This window comes from Pleurodeles waltl, chromosome 9 (assembly GCF_031143425.1).
Source record: "Pleurodeles waltl isolate 20211129_DDA chromosome 9, aPleWal1.hap1.20221129, whole genome shotgun sequence".
NCBI classification, from domain to species: domain Eukaryota; kingdom Metazoa; phylum Chordata; class Amphibia; order Caudata; family Salamandridae; genus Pleurodeles; species Pleurodeles waltl.
The window spans coordinates 387,597,198-387,613,155 of NC_090448.1; the positions used below are offsets into that span (position 1 = coordinate 387,597,198).

At 43.2% G+C, this 15,958-nt stretch overlaps 1 protein-coding gene, 1 long non-coding RNA gene and 1 other non-coding gene across 3 annotated transcripts; 1 reads left to right on the plus strand and 2 right to left on the minus strand.

The window, feature by feature from the left end:
- Positions 1 to 257: 257 nt before the first annotated feature.
- LOC138259359 (uncharacterized) lies at positions 258 to 2,327 on the minus strand. Its single transcript, XR_011198708.1, has 2 exons — positions 2,200 to 2,327; positions 258 to 936 (listed from the first exon to the last, which is right to left on the minus strand). It is a non-coding gene; the product is annotated as an uncharacterized lncRNA (long non-coding RNA).
- LOC138260595 (small nucleolar RNA SNORA57) lies at positions 1,085 to 1,219 on the minus strand. The gene has a single exon (XR_011198904.1). It is a non-coding gene; the product is annotated as a small nucleolar RNA SNORA57 (small nucleolar RNA).
- A 130-nt stretch (positions 2,328 to 2,457) lies between the features above and the next one.
- On the plus strand, positions 2,458 to 15,663 carry C9H11orf98 (chromosome 9 C11orf98 homolog). The gene is made up of 4 exons (XM_069207034.1): positions 2,458 to 2,591; positions 7,591 to 7,730; positions 14,321 to 14,412; positions 15,167 to 15,663. Exons 1-4 carry the CDS (start codon positions 2,544 to 2,546, stop codon positions 15,304 to 15,306), a joined length of 420 nt encoding a protein of 139 aa, XP_069063135.1. The 5' UTR covers positions 2,458 to 2,543; the 3' UTR covers positions 15,307 to 15,663.
- The last annotated feature ends 295 nt before the right edge of the window (positions 15,664 to 15,958 follow it).

The following is a 15,958-nucleotide window of genomic DNA, read 5'->3' on the forward strand; positions in this document are numbered from 1 at the left end:
TGTCCTTGTAATGGGTGACCTGAAAGGGAGTGTGGCTGCGGGAAACGAAGCCCACATCCTTCTCTTCTGCAGTTCTGAGGTGAAGTACAGATTGGGTGGGCTGGAAGGGGAGAAGAGTGGCACACTGCATTAACAGTACTTATCAAGCGAGCAGTAAAAGAAAAAAAACCGACAGGGTGGACGACCTTTTTAAACACAGTAATGCTGATATTCCATAGCCATCGCACTGCACAAAAAGGACTTCAAACTCAGGCATATAAAGTTGTTTTCATTTTATTTAACCACTGTCAGATACAAATACACGTTTATACAGTTTGCTCAGGATAAACAGATTTAATGTTGACAACTATGCAGTATCAAATTACTGAACAAAAGCAATTCTGAGGAAAGGGGTAAAGCAGTGGCAATTGTATATGCCCCTTACTGCCATTCAACATTCAAATCATGAAATTGATGTGGAGGACAATACTATAGTTAAGGGTTCAGCTGAGATGGTAGCACCAGGAAAAACGTTATTAGAATGAAGTGTGGCATGATCGTTTCTCAACTGCCAAACTAAGGAACAAATGTGATCAACGGGGGAGATGTTAATAGATTAAAGTCAGATGCACCCCAAAATGGTGGCATACAGGTTAACCTGGCACAATATAAACAGCTGGAGGGCAGAGCTAATAAGACAACTGAGGAAAGCTCCAGGGAATGACACGATTCAGATCATTTAATGATCATGCCAGACTTTCAGTTATATAAATAAATATATACAAATGTTATAAATACACAAAATTCAACTAGTAGTTTTATTCTGGGCCATTTCAAAGAGCTGGTGTACTTTGTCAGCCACAACTGCCGTTTGGCTACTCACTGATCCCAACTAAAAATCGATGGCGTTTACAGTATTGATTGTTCATCCCATTTAGGTACGCTCAAGTGAAAAATCTGAAACAGAAAGCAATTAACAAAATTAGGATTCAGTTAGGGAAAAGGTTGCAAGCACAAGAAAAACTACCTTACGACTATAACCATTTAAATGAACAGCACTAGCATCTTCACCCACTAGGACTCGATGTGCACAATAACAATCAGAAAGTGTTCCAGCGATTGAGGATAGAACCAGCCGATGGGAGCAACTGGCACCGAAGACATAGCATTGGGAATTACTCTGCCTCCGAACATTACACGCCTTGATACTGAATAAACAAGGCATGCCAAGAAATGGAGGCTCATTCTCACCGCAACACCCGACGTGACACGATATTAGGACTAATTAAACTAAAGCGCCCACTACGACCTAAAATCTAATTTAACAGATAACAAAACTGCACCCTTGCGTCACTTAAATAAGGCACAGCGATCACCTACAAATTATGGGGGCAAGAAACCAGGCCGAGTACAGATTGTAAGGAGGAATGCCAATGGATAAAGGGCGTAGGATGGGCTCTGGAGCTAAATGCCAGACTAACATAGCGACAATATACGGCCTACCATTATGCAAACAAGCGGACAGCTGAGAAGAGAGGTTTCGAAAATGGGGAAGGGAAGCGCGCTATTCGACACTGATGTAATTTAATCCTCACGTGGTATTAAGCCGATCTTCTGCGCTGATGATTCAATACGTTTTAACTCGCATTTCCCTCCCTTTTGTATAGCCCTCCCTTTTGTTACCGATCAGTCGCCTAACTAAATAATGAGAGTTAACTCGTACGTTAATGAAAGTTAGCCCATTAAAGAAAGTGGAAAATGAACTTCTAAATGAGAAAAATGATAAACTGGTAACCTCACTAAAGTGAGAAACATTTTGGCAGGTGGGTGACCAGAAATGAAAAGACAGGCTAAATGCGGGTGTGTGGACATGGTAAGCCTCTTATGCTATTAACGAAAACTATATACATACTAGAATACACTGTACTACGCATGAATGGACAATTAAAAGTATGTTAAATATATTCCCCCTACAACCAATACTCAGCATCTTCTACGCAAATCGGTATACGGTCCACTAAACTAAAAACGTAAAAATATGCTTATTCTCAGAACTATCCATACAGGCACACAAAAACGTAAAACGCACATCTATCACCCCAATACCCGTACACACAATATTTTAGAGCTTACTTTAAGAAAACTGGAACGATCTTTAAAACACCACATTCGAAACAGACTACATTTCTCCAAACAAATTTCGGCACAGCTTATACTCACCAGCAACCTTAAAACGCAGTGTGGAAAAGGAACGAACAGCCGTGCGGCAGCCTTTATATATACACGCAGAGACTTTTGGAAACTGCGCATGTGCAGGAGGCGGGCACAGAGATATGATGCAATATATTTGCGGGGAGGGGGTGATGGGAGCGACCGTTGGGTAATTTTGAGGGGACGGTGTTGCTTTACAGGTCCAATCCGCTCACATGAGCAGAACGATGAACCAATGTAAAAGCTGTCTGGAAAAGTAGGCGTGTTGTGGTGAGTAAGAGCGAGGCTTGGAACGCAAAGAGGCGGAGGCGAGGGCAACGCTTAGGAAGAAAAGGAGTCTCTTCACGTGGAACATGGCTCCTGGGCGTAAAATTAACAAATCTCTCTCAGGTCCCAAAAAGGTGATTATTTCTCTTTAGGGACTGTACTTTTATTCAATTCAAATAACATCTTTCCCCACTACATTGGGGTATTCAGCGACTTTCTCGCACAGTGAGTAGTGCTGTCCCATGTCACGCAACATCATCTACCTTCCTGTGCGTCTTTTCTAAATAGGCGAGCTGCCGAAAATGATTTTTTTCTTTGGTGTTGCCCTGCTTTGATGGCAATTCCCCTTTGTACACCCCTCCCTTTTTAAGACCCCCTAAATTATCTCCTTTTATGATCTCACGTTTTCATTTCATGGATCCAAGTAACCTTCAGTCCCTTAATTCAATACTAATTATGTCATATGGACTATCTATAGTGTTTTATGTCAGCAGACAGTCTCTCAAAGTACTGAACAAGGGAGAAGGAAAGAGAGATGGAATAAGGAAGATGTCTTGTGGAAGGAATAACCATCTTTATTTAACCTGAAGTTTGACGTACTTACATTTGGGGATACCAAAGGGAGAGAGTATGAGAACGAATTGAGGAAACTCAGTTACTGCACCAATTTGCATTGAAGGAGTTTAGGATAGAATGACTTGATTGATAGTATAAAATAACAGTAACTTACTTAAATCAGCAGTGTTGCCATTAATGTGTTATCGGGAGCTGAATTTAGCTGCTTGGTCTAGAAGGTGGTGAAGGATAGCGACAGAAGTTATGGGCGGTATACATATATATATTTTTTTTTTTAAAGCAACTAGGAGGCTGAAACAAATACGAGTCAAAATAGATTTGTTTTGTACATTGTACAATGTTTAGCAGAATCGAGCAAACATACACTTCTAGCTGGATATACTTGAGGATTTAAACAAAAAAGTTGAAAACTTACACACTAAGCAGAATATGATAGCCTCATACACATTACCTAGAAGAGTGTATACTCAATTAAAAGGGGGATTGAACTCTACTGTGCTGTGGCAGAAAGAAACCTGCCTGCACCAGAAAGCGCAGCAGTGGACCAAGTCCCCAGCGTACTGGATATTGAACCGCCCTTCTAAACAGAGCTGCAGTATATCGATGATGAACAGTACTCTTTATTCGTCAATTGAATACACTTATTATATTTAGTCTCTCGCCATTAGGTCGTTTATCAAGTGCTAGTATTTACTATTTTCTTTCTCCTTTGGATTGAGTGCACACGTTTGTTTTAGGGTGGGTGACTCAAGCAGTACTTTCATATTTGCTTACTTTAGAAGTTTAAATGATGCTTGTTTTGTGATACCCCGGGTGCAGTAATCTGTTCATCCCCACAACCCCTTACATCAACTCACCTACTTTTTTCAGGCCTGTTTTTGCTGGTTTATTGTCTCTGCACACTTTACCAGTGCTAAAGTGCAAATGCTCTCTGTGTAAATTGTACTGTTGATTGGTTTATCCATGATTGGCATATTCAATTTACTGGTAAATCCCTAGTAAAGCGCACTACAGGTGCCCAGGGCCTATAAATCAAATGCTACTAGGGGGCCTGCAGCACTGGTTGTGCCACCCACATCAGTAGCCCTGTAAACATGGCTCAGACCTGCGTGTCTGTGTGTGCAGTTTTAAATTTCAAATTCGACTTGGCAAATGTACCCATTTGCCAGGCCTAAACCTTCCCTTTTACAACATGTCAGGCACCCCTAAGGTAGGTCCTAGGTAGCCCCGGGGCAGGGTGCAGTGTATGTTCAAAGTAGGACATGTACTATTGTGTTTAACATGGCCTAACAGTGAAATACTACCAAATTCGGTTTTCACTGTGCAAGGCCTATCTCTCACACATTTACATAGGGGCTGCCTTTAAATATCCTTAAAGCGCAGATTCCCACTGAGAGCGGATAAAATGTGGAATTTAGAGTCTCCCAACTCACAACTTAAAAATACATCTTTATTTAAGTTAGCTTTTAAATTGTCTGTTTGAAAATGCTACTTTTAGAAAGTAGGCATTTTCTTGCTTAAACCATTCTGTGACTCTGCCTGTTTGTGGATTTACCAGGTGGGTCAGTTTGACAGTTGGGCTGTTCACACCTCTTTTCTAGACAGTGACACAAAAGGGGGTGGGGGTGTAGCTTGCATGTCCAGTTGAGCCATCTGAGCTAGAGAGGAGTGGTCCTTTACACCTGAAAGGATTGTGCCTGCCCTCACACAATGCAGTCTCTGACCCCCTGGTGTGTGTCTGGGGCCTGGCCTGGACAAGGAAGGATCTGTCAAATACTTGAGACTTTGCTTTGAAGTTTGCTAACTTCAAAGGCAGAAAGGAGTGTAAGAGGAAGACCCAAAATCCCAGACTTTTAGAATCTTTCTGGAATCAAGAGGAACCTCTGCCCCGGAGAAGAGTTGAAGGAGGAGTATTGTCCCTTTGATGTGTTGCTTTGCTAGAATGGCCTGCAGTTGCCGCTTCTGCCTAAAGAGTGCAAAGGGTGAACTTTGCTGTGTGTCCTGCTTGAGAAAGTTCTCCAAGGGCTTGGAGTAGGGCTTGCCTCCCGTTGGAAGACTCAGGGACACCAAGGACTTCAGTTTCCTCGACCTGTAGCACTGGGAACTATTTTGTGCTGTTCAAGAGGAGGAACCACTGCGCCGCCGCCAACAAAGCCACTGGCCGCACCGTGACCTGCCGCACAGAGTTGCAATGCCCCGCTTCACACTGCGACCCTGGTCTTACCGACGACATCATCAGACGACTTCACCAAGCCACTGCTCGCACCGCAACCTGTGGGACCCGCACTCCGGCATCGCCTGCTCACACCGCAGCCTGGGCCTCCCTGACGACAATGCTCCTGCTGACACCGGCACCGCTGCCTGAACCGTGGCCTGTGGACACTGCTTGTGGGGTCACAAAGCACAGTCCTGCACCGCTGGCTTGGGACTACCGACAATAGCGCTTCCGCAACGATGACGCTGCTGCCTGCACCGCACGTTGCACCACCCCGCTTCACACCACAGCCTTGGTCTCACCGATGCCGTCACCGAGCCGCTGCCTGCACCGTGAACTGTGCGCACCGCACGTTGCATCGTCCTGCTTCATACCGCAGTCCCAACGCCATCCACGCCGGCGCTCCTGACTTCATCAGCCCGGAGTTCAATCTGCAAAGCGTGTGACTTCAAGGGCCAGACGACTCCTGCACCAACTCTGGAACCGACACCGCAACGTCGGCAACACCGATCTCCGGAGCTGACTGCGAGGATCACAGTGCCCTATAAATCCAAGGTACTGTTTGCGGGTCTTCCTGACACCGTAGCTGGCCCGCAACGGCGCAGCCGCCTGAAATGTTGGTTTTATTGATCACGACGCAGTGATAACCCCAGATGGAGCTATTGACTTCATGAACTGTATTTTTAAGTAACTCTTGCAGAATTCATATTTTTATTACTTTATGTTGGATTTGTATCGTATTTGGTCGTGTTTTACTTAGATAAATATTGGCTATTTTCCTAAAACTGGTGTGCTGTCCTTTTGTAGTGTTTTCACTGTTACACTGTGTTATGAGCAAATGCTTTACACGTTGCTTCTGAGATAAGCCTGACTGCTCGTGCCAAGCTACCAAGGGGGTGTGCAGGGGTTATCTGAGCAGGTATCTCCCTTATCCTGACTAGAGTGAGGGTCCCTACTTGGACAGGGTGCAAACCGACTGCCAGCTAGAGACTCTGGATGACTGTTCTTCTTGCCTCGATGGGGATCCATTTGAAGATCTTCCGGAGCAGGCGAAGTGTGTGGAAGCACAATGATGAGGTTGCGTTGACTTGGCGGGCCATTGAGAGTGAGTCGAGGATGATGGCGAAGTTGCGTGCGTGGTCGGTGGATGGGGGGGGACCCCGACAGCTGCAGATTACCAGGAGTCGTTCCAGGTAGAGGGGGTGGAGCCCAGGATGAGGACCTCAGTCTTGTTGAAGTTGAGTTTGAGACAGTTGTGTTTCATCCAGGCGGCTACTGCCTTCATTCTTTTGTGGAAGTTGTTCTTGGCTAGGTGTTTAGAGCCTTCTCAATGACTTTGGCTAGGTAGGGGAGCAGTGAGATGGGTCTGTAGTTTTTCAGGTCCGTTGGGTCAGCAGAGGGCTTCTTCAATAGTGGATTGATCTCCGCGTGTTTCCAGTGTTCCGGGAAGGTGGCGTACTCGATTGAGCAGTTGATAGTGTGGCACAGTTTGGGGGCGATGGTGGCACCGTTTTGGTTGAAGATGTAGTGAGAGCAAGGGTCCAAGGGTGCCTCGGAGTGAATTGATTTCATGATCTAAAGGGTGTCTTCCGAGGTGAAGGGGTCCAGTGGTGGAGGGTTGGTGGGGGTGGAGTCTTTGGGTGCTAGTGTCGGGTAGGTGGGTCTTGGGTTGTGAATCCGTAATAGATGTCTTGGGTTGTGAATCCGTAATAGATGTCTTGGATCTTGCGGTGGAAGAAAGTGGTGAGGTTGTCACAGAGGTCTTGGGAGGATGGGATGTCTGTGGTGTCCGAGCTGGGTTTATGGAATTCTATGCCCATGGTGAAGAGTTTCTCGCTGTTGTGAGCGTTGGCATTGATGCATTCCTGAATGGCCGACTGGGCCTGATAGTTTCTGGTTCTTAATACCCCTGACATCCATAGTTGCCCAAAGTGATATTCCCTCTGGAGAAACTCTGTGGTGACTTGGTATTGGGGTGCGAGGGGACCAAGAAGAAATGGGTTGGCAAATAAGGGGGATTAGCTATTATATTGTTAGATGAGTTATTTACTATTTTTGCTTGCTTTCCTGAGTGTGAGGCTGAGACACTTACATCCTGGGAATGAGTTCGCCTTACAAACTGAAGAATTTGTAAGGCTATGTAAGTTATACAGTGGGATTCAGTAAGTATAAAGTGTAAGAACATTGTTTCAAAACACTATATATTAGATGAATTGTGTATTCAGGTGGGTAAGCAATTTATTTTAATTATTTTCTCATGTTAATTACCTATTTTTATAAAATGGTGCTTTTTGTGAATGGAGGAATCTATATAATAATTAATTTTATACTCCAAACCATAGGAGCTGGGGAAGAACCCTTTCAAGCAGCGCCGTGTACTGAGCAAGCGGAAGCACCAGAAGCATAAGATCACAGGTGCCAACATTGCAGGCTCTATTGCAGACCTGAGTCTCTTCACTGCACCCCACCTGAAAAAGAAGGGGTGAGTGTGTGCACAGGTGGGAGGTAATGGAGGGGTGGTGAAAATGTATCACCTCCATAGGGACCCTTTGATGACTTGCAATTCTAGTTGTAGTTGTCCTGAGAGTAATAAGTAGATGTTGGTCCTGGTGAGATGGTCATTTTGCATTCCAGATTCCCATTTTCTTTGTTTCTCTCCTCCTTGAGGAAATATTATGTTTTGTATGCTTGCACTGTTTCAGATAATCTCACTCTAAAAGGATTAGAAATATTTTAGTATGTTCTCTGCCAGCCAGTCTCGTTTGCCTGTACTTTTCTGAACCCTTGAGTCTCCATGCCGGGTGTTTTGATGATGTGAAGGGTCGGTGCCACAGTACAATGGTTAACGCTGGATTTTTGGTGATGTAAAGGGGAGGGGGCTATTGTTTGTTGCTAAATTAACTAAATAGTGGCCAAGAATTGTGCATTTCTACCAGCAGTAAGAGTTTTGGCTTGTAAGCAATATCAGCCTCCAGGTGGTTTCATCTACTTGATTTGGCTTTTACCCTCAATTTGTTCCTCCCAGACTAGATGGCAAGGGTATAGTGGCGTGGAAGGGGGATTTGGTTTGAACTAGTCTTACACTGATGCCATAATTCCTTTTGAGAATTGATTTTATTCTGGCAATGGCTGACGTGAAAGCTCTCACATCTTTTTACAATGTATTTTTTCTGGTAACTGAGAAACACTGATAATACTTCTTATTAAATGTGATCATTAAATTGGTTTCTCTTCAGATGTGTGAAGCAGAAAGTAAAAATAATTACATGGGCAACTCACTCATGAGGCCAAACAGTTGTTTCTTATGAAGCACATTGCTGGTATTAACACTTTGGGGTAATGTGTCCATAATGTAATTTGTACTAAATATGTCTTTTAAAGACTTTGCTGTCATCACAACACCTTCAAAGTGGCCTCCTCTCAAGATGTTATTTTACCATCTTTCATTGCCAAAGCCCTCTCTGGAAAAGCTCACTCATTGTTACTTACCATTATCAAATCGACCTGTCAAGCTTAGAGTGGTTCTCTCCCAAACGTTTTACCTTCCTACTACATAAACCCAGGGTCTGTAAATTAAATGCTGCTAGTGAGCCTGTAGTACTGATTGTGCCACACACTTAAAAATGACACTTTGGACATGTCTCATGCCTGCTATTGCAGCCATTGTGTGCAGTGTTAAACTGCCAGTTTGCCTGGCAAAAGAATCATTTTGCAGGCCCAAACATTTCTTTTTAAAACATATGTCATGCCTAAGGTAGGCCCTAAACAGCCCACAAGGCAGGGTGCAATACACTTTAAAAGTTGGGCATGTACTTTTAAGTTTTACACGTCCTGGTAGTAAAAAACTCTACTGCAAAGCCTACATCGCCTATAGGATAACATCGAAGTTACCCTATTACGTTTAATAAACCACATTCTCCAAATGGAAGCAGGTAACCAGTTCATGTTTGGTGTCTTTGGGATCGCAATGAAAAAGCTGAATTTTAAATTACAATTCTGAAAATGTCACTTTTAGAAAGTTGCAATTTTCATGCCTTAGCCGCTTGTGCCTCAGCCTGTCTCTGGATCACATGGCTGGTTATAGCTGACAGTTGCACTTTGCATATTCCTCCTAGACAGCCACACACAATAGAAAGGATGGAAGGGCAGAGCTTGACACAGCTCTACTTTAATAGGATGTGCCCTACCTTCACACACAGGGCTGCTTACTCCCTATAGTTAGTCTGGTGCCAGGACAGGGAAGGCAGGATGCCGGTGGACTTCAAAAGAAAACCTCTAGTGGCTTTTCCACCTTCCAGAGGAAGGGTACCTGGTATAAATGTTGGACCTCAGACACCACCTCTTTGGTACACTTCTGGACCTGTGGGTGCTCTACCAGAAAGACTGCTGTGCTGCTTAAATAACTGCTGCCCTGCTGGACTACTGCTTGCTGGACCGATGCCTTGCTTTGCTGACCTTGTGCCTGCCGCCTTCTAGCCTGGGTGTGCAGCTCTGGACTTGTATTTGTTGAACCCAGGACCTCAGGGTGACTTCAAGGGCTAGTTGGATGGCCTTCTGACTTGTGCCTCAGGGACAGAAGTCTCCAACATCCTTGACCCCAGCACCTGGACTCTGCCATCTGTGAGTCTACCCTGCCAAGTGGTGCCACCCCAGTCCTGGACTCTTGGAAGGGGGCCTAAGGTATTCTGCCAGCCTCCGTGGACCCAGCAGAACCGGTGCATCTCCTCTGCTAGAGACCCTGAGCAGAGCCAAAACATTGCCGCTGTGTGGATTTCCGCTGTTGCAAAGACCTGCATCGCAGCCTGTCGCCTCATCGGAACCACCAATGCGCAACGCAGCCTCAGTGCAGGTCCTCACATCCCTCATCAGTGGCAGCCTTAACAAAGAATCTGCATCTCAGCCTCGCAGATCCTCAGAACCGATGCATCGCCCCAACTGCGCAATTCTTTTCTCTATACCGGACTACACATCGCAAGCCCTCTGTGATGGGATTCTCGATGACGACCCTGCATCGCAGCCTTGCCACATCTTGGAAAGAGTCATCGCTTCGGCTGTGCAACGCATCTTGGTGGACCATCACACCGGTCTGAAAACCAAACCAGGGTTTAAAGTATTTTGTTCAGCGGGCCTAATGGGCTCCCTTGTAGCCAGCCCAAGCTAAACTTGTGACTTTTTGACGGTCTGGCGCGACCAAACATCCACAGTTGGCGCTTTGTGCTTGTTGGCTCTCTTTTTACTGAATTCTTTAAACCTGCATATATCTGGGTTCTACTAATTAGAATTTTTTGTCATTTAGGTTTTGTTTTATTTATTAAAATCACTCTGTTTGTCCAATAAGATGTGGTGTTCTTTTGTGGTGGACTTCCACTTTTTTACTGTGTGAAGTGTTGCACAGATACTTTACACATTGCCTCTAAGTTAAGCCTGACTGCTCTACGGCAAGTTACCAGAGGGTTGAGCACAGGTTAATTTAGGGTTGGGGTGTGCCTCACCCTTTTGTGATTGGGGTGTGAGCCCTCGTCAAGCATCAGTCAACCAGCAACCCAATTTCTTAAACCGGTCTATGTGGCTGACAAGTTCACCATTTCCGGTAGCACACCCACAGCCTTGACACCATTAGACAAAGACGTGCAAAAAAAAAAAAACAGAAGAAGAAAATGAGGCGACCATCCTCAATCTATGCATATAGCATCTGTTAGGATATTCACGAATGCTTCAGGAAAGAGCTGAAGGCTGACATTTTTAAAGAACACTATATTGTGATGCAGTAACAGTTCTGTAGCCAGCTCCTTCTCTTTTCACATGTTGACCGTGTCTTTGCCTTTAACCCCGTTGAGTGCTTCACTGCCATTCAGCTAGTTTGCACTATATAAGTGCTGTTGACATACATAAGGAAAATTCCACAATTTCCCATATGTATGTCGTAGCAAACCCAATATCCTTTCAACCAAACATACTGACAGGACGCCCAGGAACCCAAAGCAAATCGGAGCACTTTGTCATCTCATCAGCCTGCATAAAGTGCTCCACCAAAGCTATAGTAAAATAAAATATACAATATATGTAACAAGACATAAAATAGGGTAACAAAATAATGGATAAAGTTATAGTACATGGAAAAACAGTGTTTTGAAGAATCCTAAAGATCATGCTTCAAGTGAATTGTGAGGTACCAGTGCTTGTGATTATGAGACGTGCCAGAAATACAGTAGATGTTTTCATACAGAGAACATGATTGTTATGGATTTTTTCATAGGTTAGATGGAACTATGAGTCAGTCAAGGTCTGATGTTCCAAAATAATTATTAGACCGCCTAGAACTACAATTGACAATGTTTAAACCTCATTTGAAAATTACTTGATGGGTGTCCTTCATCAGGACGGTGGGCAGTTGTATTCTTTGTGCCTGGTGTGGTAATGAAGCAACTTGTGATGCCATAAACTGTTAGAGCTCGCGCCCTCTTTTTATTATTATTATTTTTTTGTTTTTGTTTTTTTGTTAGCACTTGTTCATTGCTTTTTCTGTCATTGTGCAACTCTTTTTGAGGTCTGGCATAAGATAGTCCATAAGCTGCAAGACATATTGTTAGCTTACTACATTGGACTTGGAGCCCTGTCCATAGCTGACCACTGGTTGGCGTTATGGTCACTCACATTTGTTTGCTTCTTATTTGCCAGCTTCCATGGGCTTTCCTTCCTCTTCTCGTGTTTTTCCCTTCTCTGGAGCATGGACCCTTTACTTGCGTCTTTCTACTGCTGCATTTTTGGTGCAACGTTTTTTTTTTTTTTCTTCATTTTAACCACTGAGAGTGCTTGTGTTTTCCAGCTGTCTCCCCTGTGTAATCAGTGTTCCTTTTTCTCACCCGTTTTTCTTTCCTGTCCCTCACTCCCTCGTTTTCCGTTCTTCCTTTGTTCCTTCCCAACCGCACACCTTCAGTTGTTGTTCTTGCTTCCACATCCTCTTTGTTGTCCATTTATTTCCCCCATCCCTACCCCAAAGTTCACATAAATCAAAATGCCCATTCTAACTGGATCAGAGGCAGTTTTGAATCTCGATTCAAGGCAATGTATCCTTGTGTTAAGGCACCTCCCAATGAAGCAAAATTTCAAGGAAATAATTAAGTAAACGGGCCCAATCAATAACTGGAGGGGCTTAGAAGTCCTATAGCTCAACGCCAAGGACGTATTGTTTGAGGTCAAGGACATAAAGTTTTCATGTTCATTTTGTCCTTGGGACAAGTAGGCCCAACCCCTGCAGCACACACCCTTTTGGCTGCCAGTTTACAGGGAAGGGAACTGTCTGCAGTTGAGGTAATATTTGTTTCCATACATTAATGCTGTTCGAACTTATATTTATGGTTCATTAATGCAAAGACTTTACTATTAGAGTGAGCAATCTAAATAAACATTGTAAGCCGCACTGCACTACTGACAGTTCAAGTAAAACAAACGGTGTGTACACAGGTTTGAAAAGTTTAACAATATAAGGCTATGTATAATGCTCCCAGAATGCAGTCTGACTAGATGTACATGTTTGCAGAAGCTTGTAAGCAAGATTGTTGATTCTTTGCTTTCAAAATAAAATGTTCAGAAAAAATGCAAGTAGGAAAAAACTTTTTTTAAATTACTGTGTAATTTTAGGTACTATTTCATTGAAGTATCATTTAGTAAACTGTTGATGCATCCTAGTATTTAAAAAATAACAATGGAAAATCAGTGTAACCATTTTCAACAAGAATATGGGAAACATGGAAAAAAAACAAGCACTGGCAAAGCCACCAGATCCGACATTGTTGGCCCATCTTTTGGTTTTGTTAATGCAGGTCTTCTTTTGACATGGCTTTTGCAACACTTTATTGTTGTAGGAGGTGCAGGGCCCTCACAATTGTTACAAACATTAAGGCAAAATGCAAAAAAAAAAAAAAGGTCTAAAAAAACATACTAAGCCACAGTAGATCCTGGCACTCAACAAACCTACTTTGTGGGCCAATATGCTCCTTGTGGAAGAGCTGAATGCTACCATTCACAGTTGCTAGCCGATAGATGAATAGAGAGAGAAATATAATTTTAATAAAAACAAAATGTCTTGCTTAACGTCCAACCTAATTAGGGATCCAATTCTTAAAGAAAGTCACAAAAATGCACACAAGGTATGTCTTTGCATTAGTGGTTTTCATGAATTAACAAGAATTTACAGAAGTACACCTGGAAATCGTATATCTAGAACATATTTGTGAATTGTACTTTAGCACAAGCAAATATGGATTTGCTCACCTGATATTCTATTGAGCGTTTACAACTTCACTTTCCCTCTAATCACTTTTTTCCCAGCCATGGAAGAACTTCTGCTTCTGCCCTTTCCCTCACTCTCTCCTTGCTCAGTCCTGTACTCTCTTTATCTTATTCTCTCGCTCTCGGTCTTGTCCTGGCTCGTGCGTCTCTCGTTGATTGTGTCTGTTTGGTTTCTCCCTCTGTAGCTTTGTGACTGATGTGCTAGTTTGCCTTGCTTCGCTCTCAAACATTCCCTCTTCCATTTTCAAGAGTGCATCCCAGGGTTTTGCAGTGCTGTACCCATGAGTCACTTTTTTTCCCTATCTTGTAGAGGCATTCTGCTAGCAGTTTCTAACCTCACTTTAATTACAACAGTGAAATCAGAGCTGTAGGACAGGGTGCAAAAGGACTCTACCAGCTGTTCGCTGCTCCTAGTTAGGAGAAGGTAATGAGGGAGGTTTTGATAATTGAGTACCAGATTCACTCCCTTCATCAGTAGGCAGGAAGTGGAATCCACTGAGGTGCTCTCTGTAGACAGACTTTCGACTAGAAACCAAGCCACACTTTTTAAGAGGCAGGCAGATAAATGAGTTTCAGCAATAAGAACAAACTGGTAAAGATGGAGACCAAGCAGGTATTGTGTAGTGAATCTGCCTCCAAATAGACAGATTAGATTCACACGCCCTGGGCTTTAGTAGCCTTTTGGTCTAGGTTTGTGGTTGTTAACAGATGTCCTGTCGAGCTTTGTAAGTCTGTTCCATGGATTTCTCACAACAACCATTTTTCTGTTCACTCTGTCAGCTCTAAAGACATCACCACACTTTCTGGGAAAAAGCGCCGGAAGCTGCTGAAGCAAATTAAGCACATGGAGAGAGAGAAGACCACCATGGATAGTAAGTTACCCATCTGCTGGCCACAGTATAGACAAGTAGACACGTGATGATAGCACCGTTCCACGTGGGGAATTTCGGTGTGGTGTCATTCTTATCAGAAAATACAGAGGTAGGAACTCAAACCCCTGCTTCCTTTGAACATTATGGTAGCTTGCACGTTCTCCCCCCTCAACGCCTTTATGCTCAACTCAGTTCTGCAAATGGCTTTTATTTTTTTTAAATCTAAAAGGTGCTTTGTTTTGGCCGTCAACATCGGCACTAAATACCCTCCTTTCATTCATGCTGATGGTTTTCGTATTTGATTTAGTCAGGCTTAAGATGTTTCTCTGTTCTACATGTGCCACTTTCCAAATGGAACATCATGAGTGTTGGTATTTTGCTCAGTAATTATCTCAAAGCAACACCAGAACTTTTAAATGTTTTGTTGAGTGAAAACAGTAGAATTTGGGCAACAACCTACCATGTGTTATAGCTCTAGTGTAATGTCACAGTTAATTGAGTTTGGCAGTTTCTTTGGCAAAACATTTGTTCTGCTGCTTTGTAAATGTATTCGCATGAAGGCTTGTGTGCACTAGTGAGTTTAAAGATTTTTTTTGTACGTGTCCTAAAATGCTTATTGCAGAGATGCATCTTGTAAACAAAGTGTGATGGTTTAGCCTAACAGGAAGAGTATTGTAGTTTTGGAATCCACACTGTTTACCAAACACCTCCCTTTTTTTTTTTTTTTTTTTTTTTTTTTCTCAACTTTCTGCAGTTGAGGCTCCAGCCAGAAGTAGCAAACCCACTAATGTTATGGATGTTGAGCCAGCCACTGGGCGCAGAAAGAAGCCTAAGAAAGGTCTAGCAGCTGCTGATGTAGAGATGGAAGAAACAGACATTCAGGAAGGAGAATGATATCTGAGACGGATTCCTGTTAGAAAAACGAGAAGAAGAATCCTGGTGAATTGGAAGCTTCACTTGTGATTGACCCTACCCTCCTTGACGTTTGATAAACAAGGCCTCTTAAATGTGAACTTGTGACTTTCAAATAAGTGAGGTGTTTCACTGCCTGCGGCCTAGTCCCTGTGGCCCTACTTTGTATGCAGATAAGGTGTTCCCTTGAGAACACACAAAGCTGCATTGCGGCTTTCTCATAAATTGGTTCATGGATTACATGCATGGTTTCTGCCCATCCAGGCGTTCACTAAGTATGACAATGTCAAGATTTGTTTATTTGCATCTGGAGTTTATTAAACATTTGTGTTTTTTTAAGGATGGTTGCTGTTTTTTTTTTTTGTTTTGTTTTTTTTTTGTTTTTTTTTTTATAATGTGAGCTCCTGGTAGATGGTTGATAAACTGAGATAGAATGGAGGACTTAGAAATGGAAGGTCTGTAAGAAGGTTCTTGTTGCTAACAGCATGGCATTTTTAAGCCACTACCTACCTAATGCTGAGATCTTAGCAACTGTGAAATCTCATACGTGCCTTATTTTTGACATTAGGAAATGTAATAATGTAGTCCTTGTCGAAAGGACCAGCCTGTTTGTCTTTTTGCTCAAATTCCAGTG